Source organism: Electrophorus electricus, chromosome 3 (genome assembly GCF_013358815.1).
Source record: "Electrophorus electricus isolate fEleEle1 chromosome 3, fEleEle1.pri, whole genome shotgun sequence".
Taxonomy (NCBI): Eukaryota; Metazoa; Chordata; class Actinopteri; order Gymnotiformes; family Gymnotidae; genus Electrophorus; species Electrophorus electricus.
In genome coordinates this window covers 28,147,766-28,164,894 of record NC_049537.1, presented here as the reverse complement: position 1 = coordinate 28,164,894, position 17,129 = coordinate 28,147,766, and the positions used below count along the sequence as shown (strand labels likewise).

The 17,129-nt window shown below is 45.5% G+C and overlaps 1 protein-coding gene across 1 annotated transcript; it reads right to left on the bottom strand.

The window, feature by feature from the left end:
* Nucleotides 1-787: 787 nt before the first annotated feature.
* On the bottom strand, nt 788-17,129 carry prkaa2 (protein kinase, AMP-activated, alpha 2 catalytic subunit). The gene is made up of 9 exons (XM_027029493.2): nt 16,896-17,129; nt 14,876-15,017; nt 12,763-12,856; nt 6,673-6,817; nt 6,001-6,088; nt 4,985-5,209; nt 3,623-4,124; nt 2,010-2,136; nt 788-1,712 (listed from the first exon to the last, which is right to left on the bottom strand). The coding sequence occupies exons 1-9, from the start codon at nt 16,987-16,989 to the stop codon at nt 1,471-1,473; spliced, it is 1,659 nt and encodes a 552-aa protein (XP_026885294.1). The 5' UTR covers nt 16,990-17,129; the 3' UTR covers nt 788-1,470.

The window sequence follows — 17,129 nt, the reverse complement described above, 5'->3', positions numbered from 1 at the left end:
ATAAATAGACCTCTCATATATGCACCCCCCCCACCCACACACAAACATAAAAAGCAGCTTGAAGCATAAACCATCAGAAACAGTAGCACATGTGTTCCATTAAGGCATCTGAGGAAGGCTTGCATGGTTTAAAATCCTTAATGCTCATGGATTTCGTTTCCTCGAATGACATTATCAAATACATCCCATCTTCATTCCAAACTAATTTCATATTTCAAAGAGGGAAACTGAACAACTGTGGAAAAAATAAATCAATTAAATGAATTTCAAAGAGCTGCCCCTCATGTTTTTTGATTAAACTGAGAGAAAAGTCGAACAACTCTAATGTACTGTATGCAAGAAAAACCCTGCTCGCTCGCTCGCTCACTCTCTCTCTCTCTCTCTCTCTCTCTCTCTCTCTCTCTCTCCCTCCCTCTCCCTCTCTCCCGCCATCTGCACGTCTCTCTCTGTCTCTAAATCTCTCCGCTCATTTTCTTTCATTTCCTTCCTCTGCTCTAAATCTCCAACCCTCCTCTTTCTCTCCCTCCACGTCCAAGGCTCTAAATCTCCCTGCGGCTGAGGTTCAGACCTTCAGGGCTTGTGATTGCTTATTCTGCCTGTCTTCCCTTGACCAAGGCCAGCGTGCGATGCGGTGCGTTGTCTCAGGGCCAGCCGAACACAGCCCTCCTCTTCTCAGCCATAACACGCCTCCGTGTTTACGCTCCGGGTCGTACACATTTGCCCTCTCCTCACAGGTAGCCTCACTGCTTAGAGCCCTACTGCACACCGCCGAAGCTACTCGACCAGAGAAGGCCACAGAGCTTTTATTCAGAAGTGAAAAATCACTGTTCTGCCTAAGTAAACAACCTAAGTAAACAACGCGACAGCAGCGGTTGTCAGAGCTTTATACTAAAGATGGCGTGTGTTTGGTTAGTCTTAACATGCTCGCTGGGAGCCTTCCCTATAACCATATCGCGTTACTCAAGCCTGCATTTCAGAACACTTGCAATTATTTCCACACACCACAAAATAGTGTCTAAGTAAAGCAACTAAATATCTTAATCTCCAAAAAATAAATATTCTGATATCTAAATTATTATCAATCCTCTCCGTATGCATAGAAACCTAGTTTTTGGTATGCCATTGCATTTAACAGCAATTCAGGTACTAAAGTGAGGACTAGGTGCATATAGACAGTATAATACATGTATAACATAACTGAATCAGTATTATGAATACATGATATACAAAAACAAACTGAATGAAGGGCTCTGAAACCTACACAGGCGTCAGAAGACCTCACTGCTGAGCTAGAGAGATTTTTACTACACTGAAGTGTAATGGTGACTGCTACACAGGGTGAGAGTTGCTCAATAGCTTTACCCGTAACACAGGTTATTGTGTGCTACAGTGTGTGAATGTGTGTGTATATGGATGTAAGTATGTGAGTGTGTGTGTGTGTGTGTGTGTGTGTGTGTGTGTGACAGCAGCTTAGCGTGCCAGTGTAGTGATGAGGCTGGCACACATCTCGAAGAAGTCCATGGTGTGGCTTCCCTGGCGCAGTGCCAGCAGGGGTGTGCTGCCCGGGAAAGTGCCTGGGAGCGAGCTGCTCAGCTGCGGTATCTCCACGGCAACAGTGGCAGAGTCGATGCTGAGACGGGGCCGGTGGAACCCAGCCGCTGAGCCGGAGCGCTGCGGCGTGGACGAGCCGGATTTTTGCTCAGCTACGTCATCTAGAGAAGAGAGGAGGGAGAGCACTTAGGCAGGGAGCGTGGCCTAGCACAGGGTCAGGGGGAGTGGCCTAGCACAGGATCAGGGGGTGTGGCCTGCTAACTGGCACACCTGTTTCCTTTCCCTTATTGATATGCAGGGTCCGGTGCTCGCTCACCTCTGGTGGCGCAGTTATCCGCCCTGTGCCCATCACCCCTGCTGCAGGATTCTTTGACATCCTGGTAATCCTAAATCTTTCCATGCTGTTACAGACTTCTATCTGAATGGTTTTGTTTAGCCGTGTGTGTCCTGGACTTTACCGTCGATGCTCTTGAAGTCCAGCAGATAGCTGCGGTTGTCCACCTGGTAGAGCTGCAAACTCATCTTCACAAAGTTACCAGTGACGGGGTTCTTCCGACGCACCCTCAAGTGGTAGAGGTTCACCACCTAGGAAGGTGGACACACCACAGAGCCACGCCTCCGTCACACATGCCTCCGTCACACACGCCTCCGTCACACACGCCCTCATCACCCACGCCTCCGTCACACACGCCCTCATCACCCACGCCTCCGTCACACACGCCTCCGTCACACACGCCTCCGTCACACACACCCTCATCACCCATGCTGGAGGGTGGGTGCAGGGGGACCCACGCCTCCATCACCCACGCCTTCATTACAAACTCGTCCATCACACACACCCTCATCACCCACGCCCCGTCACACATGCCTTCATTACAAACTCCTCCATCACACACCCTCATCACCCACGCCTCCGTCACACACGCCTTCATCACCCACGCCTCCGTCACACACGCCTCCATCACACACACCCTCATCACACACACCTTCATCACACACGCCTCCGTCACACACGCCTCCGTCACACACGCCTTCATCACCCACACCTCCATCACACATGCCTCCATCACACATGCCTCCATCACACATGCCTCCATCACCCACGTCCTCATTACAAACTCCTCCATCACACATCCTCATCACCCACGCCTTCATTACAAACTCCTCCATCACACACGCCTCCGTCACACACGCCTTCATCACCCACGCCTCCGTCACACACGCCCCCATCACACACGCCCTCATCACACACGCCCTCATCACACACGCCTCCGTCACACACGCCCTCATCACACGCACCTTCATCACCCACACCTCCATCACACATGCCTCCATCACCCATGTCCTCATTACAAACTCCTCCATCACACATCCTCATCACCCACGCCTTCATTACAAACTCCTCCATCACACACGCCTCCATCACCCATGCCCTCATCACCCACGCCTTCATTACAAACTCCTCCATCACCCACGCCTTTATGGAACAGGGTGCACAGAACATTCCCAACTGCAATGGAAAAGTGAGGGTGGGAGGTGGGGGCTGGGGAGGTTTGAAAACTGGGTGTGAGTGCAGTGTGAGTGCAGTGTGAGTACAGTGTAGGTGTGTGCAAGTGCCGTGTGAGTGCAGTGTAAGTATAGTGTGAGTGCAGTGTAGGTGTGTGCAAGTGCCGTGTGAGTGCAGTGTAAGTACAGTGTGAGTGTGTGAAAGTGCCGTGTGAGTGCAGTGTAAGTACAGTGTGGGTGTGTGCGAGTGCCGTGTGGGTGCAGTGTAAGTACAGTGTGGGTGTGTGCGAGTGCCGTGTGGGTGCAGTGTAAGTACAGTGTGGGTGTGTGCGAGTGCCGTGTGAGTGCAGTGTAAGTACAGTGTGGGTGTGTGCGAGTGCCGTGTGAGTGCAGTGTAAGTACAGTATAGGTGTGTGCGAGTGCCGTGTGGGTGCAGTGTAAGTACAGTGTGGGTGTGTGCGAGTGCAGTGTAAGTACAGTGTGGGTGTGTGCAAGTGCCGTGTGAGTGCAGTGTAAGTACAGTGTGGGTGTGTGCGAGTGCCGTGTGAGTGCGGTGTGCCCTCACCTTCCAGTTGTAGTCCAGCTGCTTCATGGCGCGGTACACCTCGGCCATGATGTCATAGGGTTTGCTCTGGCTGCGGATCCCCAGGTGCCACTTGGCCTTCTTGACGGCCAGCGGCTTGGGTCTGGTGGTGTTGAGCGCGTCCAGCGGGCACCTGGCCTTCGGGCTGTCGGCCAGGAGCGGGGGCATCCTCTCGGGGTGGGGCTTGATGCCCGGGGGCAGGGGCACGCCCTCCTCGATGAAGGAGCCCGTGGGCGGGCTGGAAGCCAGGTAGAACTCGCTGGCCTGGTTCATGATGCGACGGTTGTCGATGACCAGGTGGTATGCCACTGCCAGCTGGTCTTGTGGGTCGCCGCTGAACAGGCTGCCCAGCACCTCGGCCTCGGCACACTCGAACTTCTCGCACACCTCGCGCACGGCCTCCTCGTCCACCGCTGTGCTGTCATACGAGGGGTCCTCCGGGAACAGGTAGCCGGGGAGGTCCCGTTTGAACCACTCGTGCTCACTGTGGGCAGACACAAGCAGAGTGGACAAGGGGCGGGGTTAGGACAGGGGGCGGGGTTAGGACGGTGACTTTATATACAGTCACAGAAGAATTTAAATAATTAAATGTAACAAAAAGGAAACACCCCAATTTATTTAAATTAAATTAAACACAGTTGAAGAGACCAATAATCAGTCCTGCTGGAAATAAAATCATGGATCTGTCTCTCAAGGACTTGCTTTGACCAAAAATGTCTAATTTTGAGATAATAAAATGCTTTTGATTAAATAACTGCTTTTGATTTAAGGGCTTTAGAGTCAAGATAGGCAGCAAGTCTACATATCTTTAATTCCAAATAAAATAACTTCACTTTTGTCTTTAGTTGTTCTTGCTCACGCTGGGACTGTCGTCGTCAAGCCCAGTAAAACAATGTCATTTGCATAGCTGTGATTTCTCATAGACTTAAGAGGATTTCTCCAAGAGGGAGCATTAATCAGAGCAGAACAAAAGGGGGTGCCACAGGTCATGGACATTCATTCAGAAGCATATTCATCTATAGTAAGAAAGTAGTCTCTGCTGGGCAGATATGATCCATTTAGGACCGTTCCTGAGAGTCCCACCTCATTCTCAAATCTACCGGAGAGCATTTTATGATTGATGGTGCCAAAAACGGCACCGAAATCAAGTAGCAGAAGAAAAGATGTTTTTCCAGAATCTGTATTTAAACTGAAATCAATAAGAAGCTTAATAAGCGCCATCGCAGTGCTATGGTCCTAACTGAAAGTTGTCAAACAAGCTGTTTAAAGACGTTTTAAAAAGCGTCACGTTGCTTTTTTATAGTATTGATGCGCGTTTACGCTACTCCTCGGCTGGAGACTGACCGGACGTCTTTGATGGTGGCTCTTTTCAGTGGGTCCACCTGGAGCATGAGCAGTAGCAGACTCGCTACGGAGCGCGTCAGGTGCTCAGGGATGTAGAAGACGCCACCGCGGATCTTCTTGAAGAGAGTGGGCACGTGCTCATCATCGAAGGGCAGCGTCCCGCACAGCAGGGCGTACAGGATCACGCCACAACTCCAGATGTCCACCTCTGGGCCCGCGTACAGTCTGCACGCAGGGGAGCCAGCAGCGCACAGGTGAAGACAGTGTGTGTGTGTGTGTGTGTGTGTGTGTGTGTGTGTACCCACACAGGTGTGTGCGCAAAACAACAAGGAGCTTTTTTACAGCAGCTATATGTTTCTGTCCTTAAAATGCAATGGTAAAAACATTTCTGATTGGCCACTAATGTTAAGGTTAGACATTTAAACTATTAATATTAATACATTTTAAATAATTATTAACAATAGAGAATTATTACTATGATGATATATATGTACTTAGTATGTATATGTATGACCCTACCACCTGTGTGACCAAGTATCTTTGTGCTTTAGGTAACTGCCTCCGAGGGTTAACCCTGTTTAGTGAGCGCAGTTGTGGTACTGGTAAAAAGAAACGTGACAACACACAGCAGGTCTTACAGAGTGAGAGAGAGCGAGAGCGAGAGAGCGAGACTCAGAGAGAGAGTGACAGAGAGAGAGAGAGAGAAAGAAAGAGAGAGAGATTGACAGAGAGAGAGACGAAACACAATCACACTCCTCACAGTTCAATGAATGGGATTCTAAGGCAAAACCAGTTTGACCTCTTAAAAGATTAGCAATAAAGACTAGTTAATTAATTAATTAATAATGACTTTTAAAAATGTACAGATGATTACTGAAGGCCTTGGTGAACATAATTGCTCCTTTTACTGCACAGACTGAATAGCCACACACAAAACCAAAAGGCAATGCTGCATAACCTGTTGTCTGAACATCCAGATCAAAAATGTGAGAGGGTCAGAGATCATGACCTTTCACCTTCCAGAAATGACCTCTGGCGCAGCGTAGTTAGGCGATCCACAGCTCGTCCTCAGGAACTCCCCGTCTGACATCATGTTCGAGAGACCTAAAAACCATGCACATAACATCGGACGTGCACGGGCCTTGTTATTAGCGAGGGCCGCGCCGTACCCTGATTACCTAATGGCTGCCTGGAGCTGCTTCATCAATGTTTGATCGTGATTGATCAATGATTGATGAGGTCGGCGTTAATGAGGCTTGATGTATAATTGCAGTAGAGGGCGGAGAGAACCACACTTTGGAAGGAGGTGGATGTCAATTAGCTGAAAGGTGCCGTTTGGACAACATGGAATTAAGCCAAAGCCATCATAAGAGAAACAGGCAATTGTTTCTTCTTACAGCAAAAATAATGCCTCACAAAATGACACAGAAACACATCACATCACAGCACAAATCTTTGTCAGGCATTTGCATTTAGGAGGGAGGCTTGTTTTTTTCCCACCCACTAATTATAAATCAGCCTCCAGGATCATTTTTAATTCCTAACAGCTGCACTTGGCTGTTCGATGAGGGTTAAGGTGATCACCAAACCAGCTGTGGAAAAGGCTTAGCACCATAGTGGACATCAAAGTTGCTAGTTGCTAAGCGACACCCAACCCCCTCCCGCCTGCCCACCCACCCACCCCGTACCAAAGTCGGCGATCTTGGCGTTCATGCTGCCATCCAGAAGAACATTCTCTGGTTTCAGGTCTCTGTGCACCACCATGTGTCTGTGACAGTAGTCCACAGCTGAGATGATCTGCTGGAACAAACGCCGTGCCTCACTGTCCTCCACCTGGGGGTGGTGGGGGGTGGGGAGGTTGGAGGAAGGAGAGGGAGTGAGTGAGGGTGGTGTAAAAAGAAAGAAAAATCAGAAAGCATACATTCTTTAAAAGTGACCTTCAGTAACAAGTAGCAGTTACATTACACCCGCAGCTTCAGGTTCAGATTCAACTGGATGTGCACTCTGGAAGAGTTAAAGATACATGCACTGGGAAGCCCTCTTAGGAACATATCAAAAGTAAATGACACAAACATTAAGCATATGACAAACATTAAGATACAACATTCACTCTCACACACACACACACACAAAACAGGTTATTAATCATTTCTTCGCATTTAAAACTCCAAAGAATAAAGATCTTTGATGGCCGGCATTTATCTCTATCAACGTGTAGCGCTCACGAAGGCATGCAGTCCATATACAGAGATGCTACAGAACATCTGGGGAATGCATATGTATGTCATAACATATTAAAAATATTTGTAAAACAAACCTGCAGACACACAAGCACACAGTGCTTCAGCACATTTTGCTTACGCAATATGTCCTGCATTCTGCCTTCTACAACATCCACATCCTACGCTACACCTGTGTCAAGCAAGCACTGTGTTGATATAAATAGCTGATTCTGACAGAGCATGTATATATAGGCCAAGGCCTGACCCCTTCACCTGCTGACCCAGTTCCTAAGCAGCTCACATGGATCAAAGGTCATGCATGACCCAGTGGCTGTCATGGGTTAGCCAAGGTCAAATGTTAATCTGGACTCCAGAGTCGACAAGACAAAAGTGGGTTGCTAGTCATCACTAAACCGTTGTGAAGTAAGTGTTAGTGATCATGTAGCTCACTACTGAAGCAGTTCAACTGTGGTGAACGATCTGTGTTCAGTACATGTAGGTCTTTCATATGCTCACGTACAACAGAGAAACTACACCATGCTAGCGTTATAAAAAAAAAAGGTGACTTGTTTCACTGCCCAGTAGAGCAAGTGACTAATGGGGCAACATACATTCACATTATCCACTCTATGACCCCTCATTAATGGTCAGTTTCTGACCACAGAATCACTGCTGCTGCATGCTAATATTACCAAGCTACTACCATACCATTACTACTAGACCAATACCATTCTACTACCATACCACTGCTACTAGATCACTACCATTCTACTACCATACAATTACCATTCTACTACCATACCGCTACTACTAGACCACTACCATTCTACTACCATACCGCTACTACTAGACCACTACCATTCTACTACCATACAATTACCATTCTACTACCATACCGCTACTACTAGACCACTACCATTCTACTACCATACAATTACCATTCTACTACCATACCGCTACTACTAGACCACTACCATTCTACTACCATACAATTACCATTCTACTACCATACTGCTACTACGAGACCACTACCATTCTACTACCATACAATTACCATTCTACTACCATACCGCTACTACTAGACCACTACCATTCTACTACCATACAATTACCATTCTACTACCATACCGCTACTACTAGACCACTACCATTCTACTACCATACAATTACCATTCTACTACCATACCGCTACTACTAGACCACTACCATTCTACTACCATACAATTACCATTCTACTACCATACCGCTACTACGAGACCACTACCATTCTACTACCATACAATTACCATTCTACTACCATACCGCTACTACTAGACCACTACCATTCTACTACCATACAATTACCATTCTACTACCATACCGCTACTACGAGACCACTACCATTCTACTACCATACAATTACCATTCTACTACCATACCGCTACTACTAGACCACTACCATTCTACTACCATACAATTACCATTCTACTACCATACTGCTACTACTAGACCACTACCATTCTACTACCATACAATTACCATTCTACTACCATACTGCTACTACTAGACCACTACCATTCTACTACCATTCAATTACCATTCTACTACCATACTGCTACTACGAGACCACTACCATTCTACTACCATACAATTACCATTCTACTACCATACTGCTACTACGAGACCACTACCATTCTACTACCATACAATTACCATTCTACTACCATACTGCTACTACGAGACCACTACCATTCTACTACCATACCGCTACTACTAGACCACTACCATTCTACTACCATACAATTACCATTCTACTACCATACCGCTACTACTAGACCACTACCATTCTACTACCATACAATTACCATTCTACTACCATACCGCTACTACTAGACCACTACCATTCTACTACCATACAATTACCATTCTACTCCCATACTGCTACTACGAGACCACTACCATTCTACTACCATACAATTACCATTCTACTACCATACCGCTACTACTAGACCACTACCATTCTACTACCATACAATTACCATTCTACTACCATACCGCTACTACGAGACCACTACCATTCTACTACCATACAATTACCATTCTACTACCATACCGCTACTACTAGACCACTACCATTCTACTACCATACAATTACCATTCTACTACCATACTGCTACTACTAGACCACTACCATTCTACTACCATACAATTACCATTCTACTACCATACTGCTACTACTAGACCACTACCATTCTACTACCATACAATTACCATTCTACTACCATACTGCTACTACGAGACCACTACCATTCTACTACCATACAATTACCATTCTACTACCATACTGCTACTACGAGACCACTACCATTCTACTACCATACAATTACCATTCTACTACCATACTGCTACTACTAGACCACTACCATTCTACTACCATACCGCTACTACTAGACCACTACCATTCTACTACCATACAATTACCATTCTACTACCATACCGCTACTACTAGACCACTACCATTCTACTACCATACAATTACCATTCTACTACCATACTGCTACTACTAGACCACTACCATTCTACTACCATACCGCTACTACTAGACCACTACCATTCTACTACCATACCGCTACTACTAGACCACTACCATTCTACTACCATACAATTACCATTCTACTACTATACTGCTACTACTAGACCACTACCATTCTACTACCATACAATTACCATTCTACTACCATAACCGCTACTACTAGACCACTACCATTCTACTACCATACAATTACCATTCTACTACCATACTGCTACTACGAGACCACTACCATTCTACTACCATACCGCTACTACTAGACCACTACCATTCTACTACCATACAATTACCATTCTACTACCATACTGCTACTACGAGACCACTACCATTCTACTACCATACAATTACCATTCTACTACCATACCGCTACTACTAGACCACTACCATTCTACTACCATACAATTACCATTCTACTACCATACTGCTACTACGAGACCACTACCATTCTACTACCATACAATTACCATTCTACTACCATACCGCTACTACTAGACCACTACCATTCTACTACCATACAATTACCATTCTACTACCATACTGCTACTACTAGACCACTACCATTCTACTACCATACCGCTACTACTAGACCACTACCATTCTACTACCATACCGCTACTACTAGACCACTACCATTCTACTACCATACAATTACCATTCTACTACCATACTGCTACTACTAGACCACTACCATTCTACTACCATACAATTACCATTCTACTACCATACCGCTACTACTAGACCACTACCATTCTACTACCATACAATTACCATTCTACTACCATACTGCTACTACGAGACCACTACCATTCTACTACCATACCGCTACTACTAGACCACTACCATTCTACTACCATACAATTACCATTCTACTACCATACTGCTACTACGAGACCACTACCATTCTACTACCATACAATTACCATTCTACTACCATACTGCTACTACTAGACCACTACCATTCTACTACCATACAATTACCATTCTACTACCATACTGCTACTACTAGACCACTACCATTCTACTACCATACAATTACCATTCTACTACCATACCGCTACTACTAGACCACTACCATTCTACTACCATACAATTACCATTCTACTACCATACTGCTACTACGAGACCACTACCATTCTACTACCATACAATTACCATTCTACTACCATACTGCTACTACTAGACCACTACCATTCTACTACCATACAATTACCATTCTACTACCATACTGCTACTACTAGACCACTACCATTCTACTACCATACAATTACCATTCTACTACCATACCGCTACTACTAGACCACTACCATTCTACTACCATACAATTACCATTCTACTACCATACCGCTACTACTAGACCACTACCATTCTACTACCATACAATTACCATTCTACTACCATACTGCTACTACTAGACCACTACCATTCTACTACCATACAATTACCATTCTACTACCATACCGCTACTACTAGACCACTACCATTCTACTACCATACAATTACCATTCTACTACCATACTGCTACTACTAGACCACTACCATTCTACTACCATACCGCTACTACTAGACCACTACCATTCTACTACCATACAATTACCATTCTACTACCATACCGCTACTACTAGACCACTACCATTCTACTACCATACAATTACCATTCTACTACCATACTGCTACTACTAGACCACTACCATTCTACTACCATACCGCTACTACTAGACCACTACCATTCTACTACCATACCGCTACTACTAGACCACTACCATTCTACTACCATACAATTACCATTCTACTACCATACTGCTACTACTAGACCACTACCATTCTACTACCATACAATTACCATTCTACTACCATACCGCTACTACTAGACCACTACCATTCTACTACCATACAATTACCATTCTACTACCATACTGCTACTACGAGACCACTACCATTCTACTACCATACCGCTACTACTAGACCACTACCATTCTACTACCATACAATTACCATTCTACTACCATACTGCTACTACGAGACCACTACCATTCTACTACCATACAATTACCATTCTACTACCATACCGCTACTACTAGACCACTACCATTCTACTACCATACAATTACCATTCTACTACCATACTGCTACTACGAGACCACTACCATTCTACTACCATACAATTACCATTCTACTACCATACCGCTACTACTAGACCACTACCATTCTACTACCATACAATTACCATTCTACTACCATACTGCTACTACTAGACCACTACCATTCTACTACCATACCGCTACTACTAGACCACTACCATTCTACTACCATACCGCTACTACTAGACCACTACCATTCTACTACCATACAATTACCATTCTACTACCATACTGCTACTACTAGACCACTACCATTCTACTACCATACAATTACCATTCTACTACCATACCGCTACTACTAGACCACTACCATTCTACTACCATACAATTACCATTCTACTACCATACTGCTACTACGAGACCACTACCATTCTACTACCATACCGCTACTACTAGACCACTACCATTCTACTACCATACAATTACCATTCTACTACCATACTGCTACTACGAGACCACTACCATTCTACTACCATACAATTACCATTCTACTACCATACTGCTACTACTAGACCACTACCATTCTACTACCATACAATTACCATTCTACTACCATACTGCTACTACTAGACCACTACCATTCTACTACCATACCACTACAACCATTCCACCATTACCACACCACTACCATCCACCACCCAAATAATATCCATTCAGCAGTGGTCCTGTGGTCAGGAACTGGTCAGTGACCAGTGGCATGCAGTGCACAAACCATCTACCCCCCCATCCCCACCCCCCAAAAAAAGTCCTGAAAATACAACTAAAGCTTGTACAGTTACATCACATTATACAACCAGAGCCTGAGAATCCTGAGGGGACAGAGAGGAAATGAGTCAACGTCAGACTCACCCTTCCGTTCTTACAGATATAGTCAAAGAGTTCCCCTCCAGACACATACTCCATCACCATGAAGAAATCTGTGGGAGTACTGATCACCTGGTACCTGCAACACACACACACACACACACACACACACACACACACACACACACACACACACATATAGAGGGTTAACAGTATGTTCTAATATTACCACAAGATTTAAGCTATAGCTCTTCATTCAGGTGTATTCTGCTGTGAATACAAAGTTACTTTGGCATGATTTTAGAACTGAACACTTCTGCTATATCTATATGAAGAGTGTCTGTGTTTTCACGTGATTCATGTTTTCATGTCCTTTTAAGTGATGGTATACATTTCATATTATTGCAATAATATTCCACAGTGCACCAAGCTGCAATAAATAAGCACCGAGGCATCACGACCAGTGCTACGTGACGGGAGTCCGTCTACCATTGCGCGGCCCACACCTCCAGCAAGGTGCGCCTGGGGGCAACGCTTGAGCCAATCCCCTGGCCAGCAGGGTCTGTGTGCCCGGTCCCTGGGAGCTTTCTGCTACCCAGCCACTCCCGTAAAGGAGCAGAGAGACCGCTCTGAGATGTGTGTGTGTGTGTGGGGGGGGGGGGGGGGGGGGGGGTATAAAGCAGCTGCTCAGACAAACAGGACAAGAAATGGGGAAGGAGACGGGATTAGGGGAGGGATAAAAGGCTTTTTCCAGCCTTTGACTACGGAGCGAGACAGAGAGGGAGAGAGAAAGGTAGCACACAGACGGCAGTCATGAAAGGTAGTCTAAACAGATTACGCAGTCTTTTTTATCTCCTTGCTCTGAAACCTGGCCTGTGTGGGAAGAGATTTCTTTCTCAAACTATAACAATCTTTCCCCACAGCTCAGATATCAAGGTGCTGGTTATCAGCTGCAAAGTGCGGCCTGCGTCAATATCTTTAAAACCTTGGTTGTAAAATCATGAAAGAATGTAACATTGGGAAAAATGACTTTCTAACATCGTAGCATGCGACCCTTATAGAAGACAATGTACTGCATATGGTAACTAGCATAATGATTATTTGATATTTAATATTATTTTAGTAGAAACCTCAACCTGATAACTGACTCTTTTTGTAACAGGGCTCAAACCAAGATCAGATAGGTGAACCAACAGCCTACTTTAATGATGCTTTAATGATGGTGGGCCCATGTGCAAAACAGTTAGATCTTAGAACAGGTAAAAGCAGAGAAGTAAAGTTGAACCCCGGCCGCTCTACTGGGAGGAAAACGAACTCTCGCTACACTGCGCCGGCCGTCAAAATGACCTCTCTGTATATTGCACTTAAAAGGAATGGAAGACAACAAAACTAGAGAAAAAACTACACACCATGCCGAGTGTGGAAAAGGGGAGAACAAGGGACACCACGGGAAGAATGGCAGTCCCGATGCACTGGGGAAAACCAAACTAAAACTTCCCAAACAAAACCAGAAAACAGGGAGGAACTGTAATGGCTAAGGGGAGCCTTGGGAGAGAGACAGATTTGAGGGGGACACTGGAGAGGGGAGGTGTAGCAGAAGGGCTCACAGACCTCACTACCCAGAGTTACTGACTAGGAGCTTGGCTCAGAACTTCAGCAAAGACCTAGCACTGAGTGACTGGGTCACTGGGCCTAGCCCAGCTGTTGGTCATCAAGCATAATTAGTAGCGTGCCTGACTCGAGGCCTCCCCCTAGTGGCCAGACAGGGCCTCGGCCTGGTGCCAACACTTACACTTTTCATCAGATTCTGCACCCGTTTATACTTCTCATGGCCTAACAGTACAGTGGATCAAGTAATCAACTCTTGTAGCAAATACAATATTGGACCATTTTATAGCCTCATATTAATGGGATATATTTAAAGATCATAAGCCCAAGGAAAGCTTTCTCTGCTCATCAGACAATGTGTATGTGTGTGCGTGTGTGTGTGTGTGTGCGTGCGTGCGTGTGTGTGCATGTGTGTGTTTGTGTGTGTGTGTGTGTGTGCGCGTGCGTGTGTGTGTGTGCGTGCGTGTGTGTGTGTGTGTGTGTGCATGCATGCGTGTGTGTGTGTGTGTGTGTGTGTGTGTGTGTGTGTGTGTGTGTGTGTTCCACTCACAACTTGATGATATGTGGATGGCGGAACAGCTTAAGGTTCTGGATTTCTCGCTTGATTTTGCCAACCACATCAAGACTGCGGATCTTCTGTCTGTTCAGAATCTTAACAGCAACCTTATGTCCTGTCAGCTGGTGCTCTCCAACTGTTAGACAAAACACACACACACAATATATTATGAGAGCTCAGAAGTAACACCACCACCGTGACTTTTTTTAATCCAAAGAAATCAGCCCACAGTTTCCAGGGCAGCACTACAGGACAATGGTCCCACTTTTACAAGCTTCCCAATTCTGACTTTACAAATGTAATGTGAGCTGAACTTGAACAAGGAAACGCCAGCCTTGATCTCAGTACTTACATTAAGATTGTGTTGTTACTATTTGAAAACAGTGTTAAGTACTGCAATATCATACTTGCGGTTTGTTTTAGATGGCTATCAGTTGCAATGAGCTGTTTTTAAGTATCTCAGTCTCTGTAATCTTAAAAATGTCTGTTAGAACCTAAAGGGAAACTTTAACAAAACAATCATTACTTTGCAGTATAAAAGTATGTTGCACTCACCCAAAAGGTTGGAAATCTGTTAAATTGCATTAGATATGTGACGTGGAGAGTGTAAGTGTTTAGCACTTTGCCCCTGGGTTGTCTCAATTATTGCATGTTTGAGTAAAATAACTTACTTTACAAATTAACTTCTTTATTATAGATAAGTGGCTTTTAAATTTATTAATGAAAGCGAGTTACCATTTCTTGACAGTTGTCTACACAAATTCTGTCAAAGGGTTCAATCGCTATTTAAAATAATTATTTTTCATAATTATTTTTCCGGGAAAAAAAATGAGCCGATGAACATAACGTTCACTCTATGTCAGTTATAAAAATGGGTTAGGCTGCACTCCACGGAAACCGGAGTGCGGCTACCGCACCTCCGTCCTTCCAAAGCACAAGGCCCCCCTCTCTCGAACTAATGTGCCCCCGTCGGATATTTAACTCCGCTGACACGTGACGCTTGACTGGCAGGCCTGCATTAGCCACATTACCAGCGTTTCGTTCACACACTCGCTGAGCCACGACACGGGCAGAAAGGCGCTCGTCTCGGGGTTGTTCTGCGTTACGGCGCGTCTGGGTAGGTGGCTGCGCTCTGGTAAAGGTGCGCTGCCGACCTTGGCGGCTGGCTGGAGGTCGCCTTGGGGGCTTTTCTTAACCAAACTCCTTTCCTGCCTTCAAGGTCGTCTAAACTGTGACCCGACGAGCTCGTAGACGGTTTTTCGTTGCCATTTAAACGACAACACCGCTTCCGACCTTTTTTTTTTTTAATAATTCCTACTCACCCACTTGCGAGTATTTCTGAGTGTCTTAGGCACTGTTAAATCGCACTGTTAGGCAAAATAGACGTCCGTAAGAAATGCTACTCCTTGGACCAGACCATGACGTATAAAACTCACCATGCCATGCGGGATCTGAATTTTGGCAAGGTCAACAAAGCTTTGTAAATGAATTACAGTAAAACATTGGCTGTCTCCGTCCGATCTTGCGAACACAGAGCATAGATCAGACAGAAACACAACATAAATGTACCGTACTGTATATTTAGCGCAACATATTACTAGTTGTGATCTTATCGTACACATGGCAAGAATAACGGAGAGGGGTCGTGTAAACGATGACACGTGTCTGAAACATTGGATCAAGGGGAAGCCCAGTTTCGTTTATCCCAATAACTGTTATAACTGACGCCCCTACGCGTCCAACGCAACGTTTGCAAATTGGCTTTAAGAGACTGGAAAATGCTGCGCTGCGGTGTTGGATGAAACGATAGCGCCGCAGCCCCATATTCTGCACCACTGTACGCACGGTCTGTGCGTAAGAGACGTTTAGTATACTGGCAGGTCCGCAAATTCGAGTTGCGCATGTTGCGCACACCGTCCGCCGGCGAGTTCAACGGTAACGGCGACGAAAACATTCGTTCACTGCAAATCGGCCGCGCCGTCAGCAAAAGCAAAGAAAAGTGACACGACTTAACTCTTCACTTTGCCAAACGTGCCGACTCCGAGCGTGTCTCCGAGGATGTAGTGTCCTATCTTAACCCTGCCTTCGTGCCTCTGCTTCTCAGCCATTTTACCATTTGGGATCCCTCCGCTTGCCCGAGCCGGAGTGCAGAAAGGGGCGGAGAACTTCGTTCGGATCTTCACCGTTAAGGTAACGGGCTCTATGTTTAGGGCCGATCTCAGATCAGCTCCTCCTCTTAAAGTGAGAT